At 49.9% G+C, this 14,932-nt stretch overlaps 1 protein-coding gene across 1 annotated transcript in view; it reads left to right on the top strand.

Annotated features, from left to right (window-relative positions):
* USH1C (USH1 protein network component harmonin) overlaps positions 1–13,689 on the top strand; it is a 52,559-nt gene extending 38,870 nt beyond the window's left edge. The window contains exons 16-21 of the mRNA XM_032641783.1: positions 5,461–5,502; positions 6,054–6,107; positions 6,440–6,539; positions 9,328–9,434; positions 10,799–10,854; positions 13,234–13,689. Coding sequence (XP_032497674.1) covers positions 5,461–5,502; positions 6,054–6,107; positions 6,440–6,539; positions 9,328–9,434; positions 10,799–10,854; positions 13,234–13,246 — 372 coding nt within the window. The 3' untranslated portion in view covers positions 13,247–13,689. The remainder of the gene's footprint in view (positions 1–5,460; positions 5,503–6,053; positions 6,108–6,439; positions 6,540–9,327; positions 9,435–10,798; positions 10,855–13,233) is intronic.
* Positions 13,690–14,932: the final 1,243 nt, after the last annotated feature.

Here is a 14,932-nt window from a genome sequence, read left to right as displayed (position 1 = left end):
TTGAGCAGCTTTTCATGTGCTTTTTGGCCATCTGTATATCTTCTTTGGAGAAATGTCTATTTAGGTCTTCTGCCCATTTTTGGATTGGGTTGTTTGTTTCTTTAATATTGAGCTGCATGAGCTGTTTATATATTTTGGAGATTAATCCTTTGTTGATTCGCTTGCAAATATTTTCTCCCATTCTGAGGGTTGTCTTTTCATCTTGTTTATGGTTTCCTTGGCTGTGCAAAAGCTTTTAAGTTTCATTAGGTCCCATTTGTTTATTTTTGGTTTTATTTCCATTACTCTAGGAGGTGGATCAAAAAAGATCTTGCTGTGATTTATGTCAAAGGGTGTTCTTCCAATGTTTTCCTCTAAAAGTTTTATAGTGTCTGGTCTTACATTTAGGTCCTTAATCCATTTTGAGTTTATTTTTGTGTATGGTGTTAGGGAATGTTCTAATTTCATTCTTTTACATGTAGCTATCCAGTTTTCCCAGCACCACTTATTAAGAGACTGTCTTTTCTCCATTGTATATCCTTGCCTCCTGTGTCATAGATTAGTTGACCATAGGTGCGTGGGTTTATCTCTGGGCTTTCTATCTTTTTCCATTGATCTATGTTTCTGTTTTTGCACCAGTACCATATTGTCTTGATTACTGTAGCTTTATAGTATAGTCTGAAGTCAGGGAGTCTGATTCCTACAGCTCAGTATTTTTCTCTCAAGACTGCTTTGGCTATTCGGGGTCTTCTGTGTCTTCATACAAATTTTAAGATTTTTTGTTCTAGTTCTGTAAAAAATGCCATTGGTAATTTGATAAGGATTGCATTGAATCTGTAGATTGCTTTGGATCGTATAGTCATTTTCACAATATTGATTCTTCCAATCCAAGAACATGGTATATCTCTCCATCTGCTGGTATCATCTTTACTTTCATCAGTGTCTTATAGTTTTCTGCATGCAGGTCTTTTGTCTCCCTAGGTAGGTTTCTTCCTAGGTATTTTATTCTTTTTGTTGCAATGGTAAATGGGAGTGTTTCCTTAATTTCTCTTTCAGATTTTTCATCATTAGTGTATAGGAATGCAAGAGACTTCTGTGCATTCATTTTGTAACCTGCAACTTTACCAAATTCATTGATTAGCTCTAGTAGTTTTCTGGTGGCATTTTTAGGATTCTCTATGTGTAGTATCATGTCATCTGCAAACAGTGACAGTTTTACTTCTTCTTTTCCAATTTGTATTTCTTTTATTTCTTTTTCTTCTCTGATTGCCATGGCTAGGACTTCCAAAACTATGTTGAATAATAGTGGTGAGAGTGGATGTCCTTCTCTTGTTCCTGATCTTAGAGGACATGCTTTCAGTTTTTCACCATTGAGAATGATGTTTGCTGTGGGTTTGTCATATATGGCCTTTATTATGTTGAGGTAGTTTCCCTCTATGCCCACTTTCTGGAGAGTTTTTATCATAAATGGGTGTTGAATTTTGTCAAAAGCTTTTTCTGCATCTATTGAGATGATCATATGGTTTTTATTCTTCAATTTGTTAATATGTTTTATCACATTGATTGATTTGTGTATATTGAAGAATCCTTGCATCCCTGGGATAAACTCCACTTGATCACGGTGTATGATCCTTTTAATGTGTTGTTGGATTCTGTTTGCTAGTTTTTTGTTGAGGATTTTTGCATCTATATTCATCAGTGATACTGGTCTGTAATTTTCTTTTTTTACAATATCTTTGTCTGGTTGTGGTTATCAGGGTGATGGTGGCCTCATAGAATGAGTTTGGGAGTGTTCCTTCCTCTGCAGTTATTTGGAAGAGTTTGAGAAGGATGGTGTTAGCTCTTCTCTAAATGTTTGATAGAATTCACCTGTGAAGCCATCTGGTCCTGGACTTTTGTTTGTTGGAAGATTTTTTTTTTTTTTTTTTTTTTTGTTGGAAGATTTTTAATCACAGTTTCAATTTCATTACTTGTGATTGGTCTGTTCATGTTTTCAATTTCTTCCTGGCTCAGTCTTGGACGGTTATACCTTTCTAAGAATTTGTCCATTTCTTCCAGGTTGCCCATTTTGTTGGAATAGAGTTGTTTGTAGTAGTCTCTTAGGATGCTTTGTATTTCTGCGGTGTCTGTTGTAACTTCTCCTTTTTCATTTCTAATTTTATTGATTTGAGTCCTCTCCCTCTTTTCCTTGATGAGTCTGGCTAATGGTTTATCAATTTTGTTTATCTTCTCAAAGAACCAGCTTTTAGTTTTATTGATCTTTGCTATTGTTTTCTTTGTTTCTATTTCATTTATTTCTGCTCTGATCTTTATTTCTTTCCTTCTGCTAACTTTGGGTTTTGTTTGTTCTTCTTTCTCTAGTTCCTTTAGGTGTAAGGTTAGATTGTTTACTTGAGATTTTTCTTGTTTCTTGAGGTAGGCTTGTATAGCTATAAACTTCCCTCTTAGAACTGCTTTTGCTGCATCCCATAGGTGTTGGATCATCGTGTTTTCATTGTCATTTGTCTCTAGATTTTTTTTGATTTCCTCTTTGATTTCTTCAGTGATCTCTTGGTTATTTAGTAACGTACTGTTTAGCCTCCATGCATTTGTGTTTTTTACCTTTTTTTTCCCTGTAATTCATTTCTAATCCCAGAGTATTGTGGCCAGAAAAGATGCTTGATATGATTTCAGTTTTCTTAAATTTACTGAGGCTTGATTTGTGACTCAAGATGTGATCAATCCTGGAGAATGTTCCCTGCGGACTTGAGAAGAAAGTGTAATCTGCTGTTTTTGGATGGAATGTCCTATAAATATCAATTAAATCTATCTGGTCTGTTGTGTCATTTAAAGCTTCTGTTTCCTTATTTATTTTCATTTTGGATGATCTGTCCATTGGTGTAAGTGAGGTGTTAAAGTCCCCCACTATTATTGTGTTACTGTCAATTTCCTCTTTTAGAGCTGTTAGCAGTTGCCTTATGTATTGAGGTGCTCCTATGTTGGGTGCATATATATTTATAATTGTTATATGTTCTTCTTGGATTGGTCCCTTGATCATTATATAGTGTCCTTCCTTGTCTCTTATAACATTCTTTATTTTAAAGTATTTTATCTGATATGAGTATTGCTACTCCAGCTTTCTTTTGATTTCCAGTTGCATGGAATATCTTTTTCCATCCCCTCACTTTCAGTCTGTATGTGTCCCTAGGTCTGAAGTGGGTCTCTTGTAGACAGCATATATATGGGTCTTGTTTTTGTATCCATTCAGCCAGTCTGTGTCTTTTGGTTGGAGCATTTAATCCATTCACGTTTAAGGTAATTATCTATATGTATGTTCCTATAACCATTTTCTTAATTGTTTTGGGTTTGTTTTTGTAGGTCCTTTTCTTCTCTTGTGTTTCCCATTTAGAGAAGTTCCTTTAGCATTTGTTGTAGAGCTGGTTTTTGGTGGTGAATTCTCTTAGCTTTTGCTTGTCTGTAAAGCTTTTGATTTCTCCATCAAATCTGAATGAGATCCTTGCTGGGTAGAGTAATCTTGGTTGTAGGTTCTTCCGTTTCATCACTTTAAGTATATCATGACACTCCCTTCTGGACAAGCACTGTTTCTAAATACTTTATGTACTTTAATTCTTTTAATCTTTACCAGAACCTAGGAGGTAAGTGCTTTTACCACCCCCATTTTATAGATGAGAAACCAATTCAGAGAGATTAGGAATCATGCCCTTGATGGCACAGCTAATGTCAGACCCTGGATTTGAATTTGACCCAGGAGGTCAGCCTCCATAGTTGGGCTCCTAAGTCCTACGCCATCCTGCCTCTCAGGATGAAATAGACATTTAAGGGTTTTGTTATTCAAGGCACAAATAGGTCTCGAGGAGAGAGAGGCAGGAAGGTGAGGAATCCAAGGGCCCAGACTGGGAGTCAGACGTTCACCTCACTGCCCACTGACGGGGTGACTTGAGCATGTCACCTCTCTGGGTCCCAGTGTCTCCATCTGTTGGACGAAGGGCTGGACTCCCTCTTCAAGGGCCAACCCACGATAGTGGCTTATAGGTCTCTAATCTAAATTCACATAAGACACAAGTCCTCGCCATCCGGCCTGTCGCTGAGAGCAGATTCTCAGAGGGAAGGAGAGAGGGAGGCCCATAGCCAGCCCTGCTCACTTTTCCAGAAGACACAGCCAGGGATAGGCAGGGTTCTCTCCATGAAAGAGAATTGACTCCACATCCTGCCTAATGACTCCCCTTGCCCGTGGATTTGCTGCATCCCTTCCTCTGTCTGCTGCCCTGACACCCACACACCAACCTGGGGGTGGCCTCAGAGCTGGGCCAGGCTGGAGACCCCCAGGCTTTTCGGGGTTGAGCCCGGGAGATGAAGGCGAGTGAGGAGGCAGGGCAGGCAGATGCCCAGGGATCCGTCTGCTGATATCTGGCCCCCGTCTTGAGCCCAGAGCTTGGTTGCTGCATGCTGGGCATAGAGGAGGCGGTGACCTCCCCATGATGCCAACCACAGGCCCCAGGGGACACTTGGTGTGGCCCAGGTGACTGTATGCTTGTGGGTGACTCCACTCAGTCCAGCAAGGCTGCATGGGCACCTATCACAGGGCTTCCCCTTTGCTCCCACCTTCCCGTGGGGACTAACTGAGGCTTTGCTGCCCTCAGGCTTAGCATGCCTGGCCCCTCAATCCATGGACCCCGGGCTCCTGCTCTCTGTGTGTGAGTCCTGGGAAGACAGTGCTTTTCCGACTCTGCTTCCCCTTCTCCCTTCTCAGCACCTCGCTTGGTGAGAAGGGCATATTGTTAGGGATATTGTTCCCACAGCTCCCACCACCCAGGTCCCCAGAGCTGAGCGTCCCCCTCCTCCTCCCCTGGCTAGGTTCTGGGGGGAGCCTCACCTTCTAGATAAGCATTACATTAAGAACAGTGCAGGTGCTGGGCAAGCACAGACAGCCGTCCTTTGCCTCTGGGTGCCTGATGTCCCTTCCCCATGCCCATCATGTTGTGACTGGTCTCCCCAGGGAGCCTCTTGAGCAGTATTGTCCTTCTTTGGGGTCAGAGCACTGGGTGGAGAAAAGCTGGGCTTCACCCCCAGAGCCTGGACCTGGCCTCAGGTGGGCACTTGGAGGAGCTGAGAAAGGGCCTAAAAGACCTGAAGCTGTGGGCAATGAGACCTTCAGCAAGGCTGCCCAGACCACCTAGATGTCAGCAGGTGCCCCTGCCAGCCACAGATGCCCACCCCTCTGGAACAGTGCAGGATCCAGGGCCAGGGTCCTTCAAATGCTTCCCGTAGCTTCCCGCTTCTCCCGGGCAGGGGCGCTCTGGGTGTCAGGGCTGCCAGCCTCCCCCCCGAATCCCCCATGCAGTCCACAACTACCCCCTCACCCCGCCACTCTCTCCCCTACCTCCTAGCCATTCACCATCTTCCTCCGCCCTAAGCTTCTTTCCTGCAGTGACTCTCAAGGGCCTCTGCTCTGAAGCCCTAACACCCTCCCTTTGCTTCCAGGATTTCCGGAAATACGAGGAAGGCTTTGACCCCTACTCCATGGTGAGAGATAGCTCTCCTCCCCTGGGGAGTAACCCCAGGAGTTGGGGGTGGGGGATTACGGTGTGTTTGGTGCTGGTGCACTGTGGGTTCTGAGGGCCCTGGGGATGAGGCAGGGCGTGTGAACAGCCCCAAGGAGGCCCCACCTGCTCTTCCCTGTGTAGGCTCCTTTCAAACAGCATTCCATTGTGAACTCTGTGTGTGTGTGTGTGTGTGTGTGTGTGTGTGTGTGTGTGGTTTACAACAACAGTTACACTTGCTGAGCACTAACTACATACCAGACACTGTGCTGTGTATTTACAAGGCATGCTCTCGCCCAGTCCTCACAATAATCCCAGGGAAAAACGATCTCTGTGTGTGCGTGTCCATGGGGCCCCCATGGGGCCTGGGACCTCCAGCTGAAGACTGTTGGGGATGAGGCTGTGCAAGGTCCCCTTGACCATGTGTTCTGTGGGGCCCAATGTCCCACAGGTGCCTGGCTTTCCCTCCCACCCCTGCCCCCACCTGCATCCTTCAGGCAGGCATCCTTCATCCCCACTGTCTTTTCCCTCTAGTTCACCCCGGAGCAGATCGTAGGAAAGGATGTCCGGCTCCTGCGCATTAAGAAGGTACCCGGACACATGGAGGTCAGGCGGGGACCACGCTTCTTTATCCCTGCCCCCTCCCATCTTGGTCCCTTGTTTCTCCTACTCTCAAGGTGATTCCTGGGGGACCCCTCAGATCCCCACTCTCCTTTCCCCTTGGGAACACCCCCTGCTATTGTAAGACCACACCCCCAGGCCCCGCTTTGCATCCATGCCCCATTTCCTCCCTGACGGCACTGCCATTGCCCCATGGCTTCTCCCGCCCTGTCTGTGGCCCCGACAAGAGGCTCCTGGGCGCCCAGGTGCCCACAACCTGTTGTCTGCTTGGCTCCAAAGGCCTGTTTTCTTCTCACCAGGAGGGAGCCTTAGACCTGGCCCTGGAAGGCGGTGTGGACTCCCCGATTGGGAAGGTGGTCGTCTCGGCTGTTTACGAGGGCGGAGCCGCTGAGCGGCACGGTGAGTGGGAACCAGCCATGCCCCAGTTCGGGGATGGTGCTATGGTTACACAGGATCCTCCAAGAAAGCAAACAGCAGCCTTCTGGGAGTGGGCTGACCATTCTCAGGAATGCCCTCCCACCTGGATCCGCCCACTCATGCATCAGTCCCACATGTCACCTGCAGGCATATGACAGTGCCAGGATCTGCAGGCACACAGCAAACCACACACCACTTTGCCCTCCGGGGGCTCCCCATCTAGTGGTGAAAACATCCTCAGAATTGCCAGGTGCTGACGATAACAGTGTGGTCTGCTGTGGGCTGGCAGAGGACTGAGAGGGTGGAGGGATGCTGTGGGAACTCTGAGGCCCCTAACCTATCAAGGGAAAGAGGGCTGCTGGGAGGGCTCCCTACAGGGGTGATACTGAGCTGAGCCTTTAAAGATAAGTTGATGCTAGCCTTGCAAAGGAGGGAAAGGGCTTTCCAGGTAGAGAGGACAGCACAAGTAAAGGCAAGAGAGAAACCATCAAAACATTACCCGCCCTTTTCATAATGATAAGAGCCAACATCTGTCAAGAACTAACCTCGTGCCAGATGTTATTCTAAGTACCTGCACGTAACCTGTGTCTGAGTAATCATGTGTATTAACTCATCTAATTCTTACAATAGATACCGTTACCACTCTCATTTCACATCGTAGGAAACTGAGGCACAGAAAGGTTAAGTATAATACTTGTTCAGGACCCACAGCCAGTAAGGGATGGAGGCAGGGCTTGAACCCAAGCAGTTTGGTCATTCGCTTTACTGCCCAGCACAAGTGCCACCCCTGCTTGGGACCTTCTGCAGCCCTGCCCCCTCCTACCCTGTGTCTCTCCTGTGGCATGATCTTCTTGCTTGGCCTTGATCCCCTTACCAACAAAAACACCCCTGCTGTTGAGTGAAGCCTTTGTGGACCCAGCACAGACTTGTGCCTCAAACGATCAACCCATTCACCTGACAGTGTCTGAAACTCCACTGTTAGTGATTTCTTCTTCCAAGTCTGGGCAGCTTTTCAGTACTCCTGAGTCCTTTGTGGAGGAATAGGTGCCCTTGAAGGAGGAGCCCCTCACCTTTGCAGGCCAGAGCAGGGAATCCCAGAGTCAGATCCCTTCTCTGCAGCGCTAGGCTGGAGTCTCTCCCACAAGCCAAGGTGGTAGAATGGAGGATGAGTGTGGACCTGAGGCAGGAGGTGGAGTGATGGCAGTCACCTGGGCACACTGGCAGCCAGGCTTCTGTGGGTTGCTAGGGCGAGTCCAGCTCTGCCACCCCGGGCCTTGGTGACCTCGGCCCCTCACAGCCACACTTGAGCCTTCATTTCCGCCGTAGAAGGGGGGCCTGCTCAACTAGGCAGCTGCCATGGCCCACCGCTGCCCACCTGGCCAATGTGCTCCACCTCTGTCCTCATTTCCTGTGCCAGCTAAGGGAAGGGTTGATGCTGGCCCCACCTGTCTGCCATGTCTAGCAGGGAAAGAGGACCAGGATGGACGGGTGGCTTCCTGGGCCCTCCCCACCTTACAAAGCCCCAGCCCAACCACTGCCTTATTGGCCCTGAGGCTGCATCTTGGGTTTGTACAAAGTGAAAATGTGGAAGCTACCTCTCCCCAGGCCCACTGTCCAGAGGAAACTGCTGTCTACAGTTCGGTTCCACACTACTTTGGACATACAAGCAGCTGGTGAAAGTTCTCCAGGAGCACATGTGTTTTAAGCCACCCTAGCCACCATCTTCAGCAACACACATCATAATCCTGTGGACCTTCGTGTCTGCAAGGCTCCTGAATAAACTATTTCAGCATAGCACAGAATGTTCTGTGGACACCAGAACTGGGAGAAATTACTCCAAAAAAAAAAAAAAGAAGAAAGGGTTCTGAAGTTGAAGATGTGTGTTAGATCTACTTCTCGGAGAGCCACAAGGCATATTAGCATATTCAAGGTTCTGACAAGTCCTGCAGTGAGTAGCTCTGTTTAAGCTTATAACACCAGCTTTTCTCAAACTGCTTATTAGATCACAGGTCCGCTTATCCAGGAACACCTTCAACATCACTCATCACTCATTTATTCAAGAAATATCTATTGAATTCCTATTTTGTGCTAGGTATTTTGTTAAGTGCTGGAGATATAGTGGTGAACTAAAAAGACAATCCCTGCCCTTATGGAGCTGACAGTCTGGTAGGAGGGACCACCAGTCAATAAATAGATATATGGTTACAAATTGTGAAAAATGCTGTGCAGAAAAAGACCAGGATACTTTAATAGAATAATAGGAAAATTCTTGAGATTGAGTGGGCAGTCAGAGAAGACCTCTCAGAGTTTTATCTCAGACTTGGAAGAAGAGGGAAAGAGAGAGGGCAAGTGCACCAGATGGAACAGCATGTGAAAGCTCTGAGGCAGGAAAGAGCTCAGTCTGCTCAGGGACCTAAAGCCGACCAGCACGGCTAGAGCACAGAGAGGGACGGCTCATAGAACTAGCTTGTGTTTCTGGTAACCTCCCTGGAAATGCAGGTCTGCTTCCCTCTGCAATCAGAGGCCCATACAAAAGCTTGGGTGGCAGTAATTCATCACTGGTGTCCCGATTCTACTGAGCTGGGGTGAGGGTGTGTGGATGAGGTGGGAAGGAAGTGCCCTTTGAGCAACCTGGTTGATTGTTTCCCCTTGTGCTTTCTGAGCCCATATGAGCTTTCAGAATCCAAGTCAGGCCCCTTCTGCAGCCCTACAGTCACTCCCCGTTTTCCATATACAGCCCAGTTGGTCAGTCAGCCTTATCTTCCTGCAGGTGGCATTGTGAAAGGGGATGAGGTCATGGCCATCAATGGCAAGATCGTGACGGACTACACCCTGGCTGAGGCTGAGGCTGCCCTGCAGAAGGCCTGGAATCAGGGGGTAAGAACAATCCCCCTCCCTTTATCCGTCCCTTGCCTGCCTGCCTCAAACCCTGGCCTCTGCAACCAGGCCTTACAGTCAGGGTGCCCCATCCCAGGGCTGATATCCAAGGTCCAGGTAACTCTTGGGTGACACTCACATACCCTATCCAGCCAGTGGTCTTAATCTGACAAGATAGAATTCAGAAAGTCAGTTTCCAACCTTGAATCCAAAAAACAAGTGGCACAGATAGACTCCAGAAGACCAGATGTGGCAACCCACCCAAGAAAAACTCTTAAGGTCTTCTCTAAGTACACACCAAACAGGAATCAAGAGAGTGCTTGAAAGCATTAACAGAAGTAGAGGGCCCAGAATGGAGGAGGGGCTGGTGGTAGTTTGCTCTGGCTCATTAGACACCCACCTGGGTCAGGGCCACCACATAAGGTCTCCCAGGCTGTGCACTGCACAATCCGAGGGGGTGCCCTCCTACAGACTACAGTGTGAATGGTGCTTGCCCATGTTGTGCAATGCACAACCTGTGCAACTGTATGCAGGCAGCCGAGCCTGAGGTATTAAGTTCAGTGCCGAGGATGCTGACCGGATGGGCCTGGGACCCACATGAAGGGATGTGGAGAAGAGAAGACTCACGGGTAACATGATGACTGTCTTTAACTATCTCAAGTGCTACATTAGGGTAGAGGGAGCGAAAGTTTTCTGTGATCTTGAGGGCAGAATTGGATTGGATGGAGGGAGGTCCTGAGGAGAGATTTCAGTTCAATATTAGGAGCTATTGCATGGTAGAGGGGCCTAGTGATATTTCACAAAATTTTTATTGGATACACCCAAGCCAAGGATGCACAATGATGGACAAGCTAAGGATGGCAGTGATGCCATTGAGGGGATTCAAATGTTAGGAGCAGAAAGCTAGGCCTGAAATTCCCCAATTGGCTGTGCATCAGAATGACCTAGGGACTTCGTTAAAAATGCTGTTTCCCAGGACCTAACCTCAGATTTCCAGGCACCAAGTCCATGAATCTAGAATTTTAAGGAATTCCCCAAGTGATTCTGAGGTTGATGCCTGGCCAGGGTCTGCAGATCAGCATTTGGGAACTTGGTGTCATTCAAGGACCTGGCAACCCTGGCTTCTATGGCTCTGAAACCTCAGAGTCTGGAAGCTTCCCCAGACCATGGGATTGCACAGTGAGGCCCTTCCCCACCAGGAGGACCTCCAGCCCCACCTGGGCCCACCCCCTGCCCCCCATGGGAAGAAGGCCCCAGCCGGCTGATCCTGGGCCATGGTGCCCAGGCATGGGAATGGAGTGTCAGGGGCAGACATGCCACTGACCGCTGAGCATGCCTCAGAGTCACATGGCTTCTCCCCACAGGACTGGATCGACCTTGTCGTTGCCGTCTGTCCCCCCAAGGAGTATGACGATGAGCTGTAAGTGTATGCAGGTGCCTGGCCCCTGACCTCCTCTTCATCCTCCTCCTCCGGGATCTTGGCCACTTTCCCCCAGCCCAGCCCCAGTCCTCATCCAGCCTAACGGAATGGCCCAAGCACACGAAGTCTAGTAGTAATTGATCCTGGAAAGCTCCCAGGCGAGAGCAAGCCTAGAACTAAGTCACTGTCCTCAAGCATTGCTAGAGCCGCCTTCAAGTCAGTCTTGTCCGGATGCTTCTTTCCATGTGGAAAACTGAAGCCCAGAGAGATTCAAGGTCTCAGGCCAAGTAAACAGTGAAGTTGGGACAAAGCCTCAGATTTCTGATTCCCCACTCAGAACTTCATCTCCTGCCCCCCCACCAGCTAGTTTAAAGACTTCTGTGTCTTTTGCTTTCTGGAGGGTCTTCCTGCTACATAGCTGCTTTCCTTCATGCAGCCGGGACCATAGGCTTTGGCCCCATCCTTCAGGCTTTCCTTGGCCCAGTCTCTGTCTTTCTCTGCAATTCCCTGTATGGTCTGTCTCTCCCTGTGTCTGTTTCACTCCTGTCTCTGTATCTGTGTGGGTCTCTCTATCTCATTCTCTCTCTCTCTCTCTGTGTGTGTGTCCTTTCCCTCCTTCCTGCTCCCCCTTCCTTCCTGTCAATCTCTCTCCCATCCATCCCTCTCCCCTGCATCCTTCTTCCCTTCATCTCTCTCCCTCTTCTCTTACCTCTCCTTTTCTTGCCTCTCTCCACCCCTGGCTCTGAGTCCCTGCTTCTCCATCTTTGCCACCCTGCATCCATTTTCTCTCTCTCTGTCTTTCCGTCTCTGCCCCTGTCTCTCTCTGTGCCTCTGTGTGTGCCTCTTACTGTCCCCCACCCTCACTTCATCACATCACCTCCCCACCCCTGTGCTTGCCTGTCATGACGGTGCCTATCCACTCCCCCTCCCAGCAGAGGCTGAGTCCTGTGTACATCTTAGAGAAATCAAGGTCTTGTAGCAACTAATTCTGGAACCCAGGGCCTAGGCAGGACCTGAGGCAGGAGCCAAGTGAAGGGAGAGGGCGGGTGGAGCTCTGCCTGGAATAACCAAGCCCTGTTTTGTGTTTCCTGCTCCGCTCTGCGTACGTAGCTCTTCTCTTCCCTCCTCTGCAGCCGAAGGCCCCTAGCCGGTCTAAAAGCTCCTTGGAGACAATGCTCCCATGCTTAGACACGGGTTCCTCCTGCAGCTGGAGCCTGGCAACCCCCGTGATGAATAGGCAGGTGGGCTGCAGGGCCCCGTCTGTCCACGCTGCACGTCATGGCTGTCTGCTGCCCACGCTGTCGGCAGGTTCTTGGGACTGGTGTCTGGGGATTCGCCATCCCTGAAGTGCCACCTGGGCCTGCTGTTGGTGACACTGGAATTCTTTTGGACTCAAAGGCCCTCCCGCTCAGGGAAGCCAAGCAGAGCCCAGTGTGCGGCATGCTTGGGACCTGGGTGTCCTGACTCACCACAGCCCTTGGGATCTGCCCTGGGTCCCACATAGCACCCGAATGAGCAGGATAGAGCAGTGAGCTCCATTCTCGGTTGGGCACAGGCGGTGCCTCAAACCAGGCACGATAGGCTGGGAGAACCCAAAGGAAGCACAGCCTGGGATTCCCCTTCCCTGTCAGCCCCACCCTCTGGGACCTCCACGAAGCCGCCATGCTTGGCCAGAGCCAGGGCAATTAAGAGGCAATTAAAGCTGGTCCAAAGAACCAGGGTTGGCCTCTTAGAGTTGTCCATGACCTGTTGTGACCTGCTGTGGCTGAGCCCTACTCAGAACAAACTGTCCTCTGTGCCTTCTCTCTCCCTTGACTCTGGACTCTATCTGTGGGACACAGTGGAGCCCAGCTTTGGGATGTATTTCCTGCCCTGTGACAGGGCTGTGCCCATGGACAGAGCTGGTAGGTAGCCGTGAAACTGGGGTTTGGTGTGGCCTAAAGCCCAGAGCTGGCAGCATCTGGGGCAGACCCAAGCCTGGACTTGTTGACTTTTCTGTTGCAAGTTTCTCAAAATATTAGGGCCTCATGCTCCCAGGACAGTTGGCCTCAACTGTGGCCATGGCTTCTGGGATGGGCTCCGTGGCCCTTTGTTTTCTATCACTTGCCATCTGCTCTGTGAGGGACCTCAGTGCCGTTGCCTCTGGTCCCCTCCTACCTCATCCCAGGTGTCCGTTCTGCGCCCTCCCTGGCCTCCTGTGTGCCGTGGCTATGGCTGGGGTGTAGCTGCTTGGGGCCTGCACCAAGAGGGGATCCAGAGGTCGGCAAGGCCTTGTGCCTCCAAGGGGCAGGGTGTGCTCCCTTTCGTCGGCCTTGCCCTCGGCGCAAGGTGCGCACCCACAAGACCTGCACCCTCCTGCTTTGTTCCGCTTCTCCACAGGACCTTCTTCTGAAGTTCAGAGGAGAAACCAAACCCACCCGTAGAAGCCAGTGAGCTCCGGATCCACCCTCCTGGACACCATGCCTGGAGCCAGCTGAGCCACCGCAGCCTGCAAGCACCCTGGAAACCCACAGCCAGCACCCAGGGATTGCAGACTCCCTCTGGCCCTGAAGTAGGCCTGCATAGGAACACTTCGGGCCACCCCTCTGAAGGCCAGCATGGAGGGAGGGAGCAGCTAGCCGTTCTGAAGAGGCCCCTGCGATCTAGACTCTCCTGTCGTTCCTCTGGCTTTGTGAATCTGGGAGACTTCTCCCTTGAACTCTGCTAGGACCTGACTCTTGGGTCTATCCCTCTCCATCCCTCTCCTCTCTCTCCTGCTCTCATTGCTGCTAAGATTGATGCCACAATCTTACTCTGAACTCGTTAATAAAATAAAGCGACTTATTTTCCAGCTTATGGGAGTGAGTGTGGATTTGGGCAGCAGGTTCAAGGCTGTCAAATTCAAAATCGTGACGTTTTGGCCCCTATACAAGAGTGAGAAACAGATCCCAGTGCTGGGATCTGGGACTGACATGAAGGACGTGATCAAACAGCCAGGGGCTGCCTTGGAGCAGCGGGCTAGGGCAGCAGGAGACAGGCTGGGCTATTCAGTGTCTTCTCAGCAGAAGGACATGAAGCAAAAAATGAAGTCCATGTGGCAAGGACTTTACTCAGTTTCAGAAAGTGCAGCTGACAGCTGGAGCCCCAGAGGGTCACCTCAGGGTGTGAGGTGCCCCAGTTTCTCTCACAGCACGGCTACAGCTGTTTTTCCTGAGGTCACCAAGACAGGATGTAAGCAAGGGAGCTGCAGGAGGTCCACTCCATCCATGAAATTACATCCAGCAAAACCTTATGGAAGGAGGCAAGGGCTTGAGGCAGGAGAGTGTAACTCCAAGGGGCTGGCAGGGAGTAAGTCAAAGCCCTCCTGGTTACAGGGCCCAGGGATGCTCTCAGGCTGGCTCCAAGGAAGAGAGTGTGGTCTGTCGGTATAGGCATCTCATGGGGATCCAAGACGAGGAGATGGGGTTCCCAGGCCTCCTGAGAAGTGGAAGTGGAAGGTGACTCTGATTTAAGGTGTCTGAGAGGAGCAGCTCTCTCTGTTTAGGCTTCCTATCTCTGCCACCAGCATCCTCAGAGCTCACCTTAAACATAGCCATCACAATCTTCTACCTAATTCTAGATGACCTTTCAACTGTAGCTCCACTACCATTTCCCAATTCCAGAGGCAGAATCTGATTGGACCAACTCACGTGAGTGGGCGGTCCTGGGGGAAGGGGCCAATCCCAGGTCCAGTCAGCTGTGGCTGGGGAGTGGGGTCACATCCCACCAGACATGGCTGCTGAGGCAACAGGGACTGTGGGCAGCAAGTCATGATCAATGGGAGGGGCAGAGAGAGAAAGAAGGGGAGAGGGAGAAACTGCTGGGCTTTCTGATCTCAGTAGAGACAAAGCCACAATGACCTCCTAATAGCTGGCTCGCAGCCGTGCTGAGGAAGTCTGTGTTTTCTCATCTGGCTCCTAACCTGGCTCTGGAGACAATTCCAAAGTGAAGGTCAAAGGAGGGGTCTCACATTTGCTGACACCTCCTATGTGCCAGCCCTGGGCTGGACCCTGCCATCTCAAACTGCAGTGACTGGGATTGGTGCATGGCCCCTGCAAGG

This window comes from Phocoena sinus, chromosome 8 (assembly GCF_008692025.1).
Source record: "Phocoena sinus isolate mPhoSin1 chromosome 8, mPhoSin1.pri, whole genome shotgun sequence".
Taxonomy (NCBI): Eukaryota; Metazoa; Chordata; class Mammalia; order Artiodactyla; family Phocoenidae; genus Phocoena; species Phocoena sinus.
The sequence above is the reverse complement of the archived record's forward strand: the minus strand, read 5'-3'. Positions and strand labels throughout refer to the sequence as shown.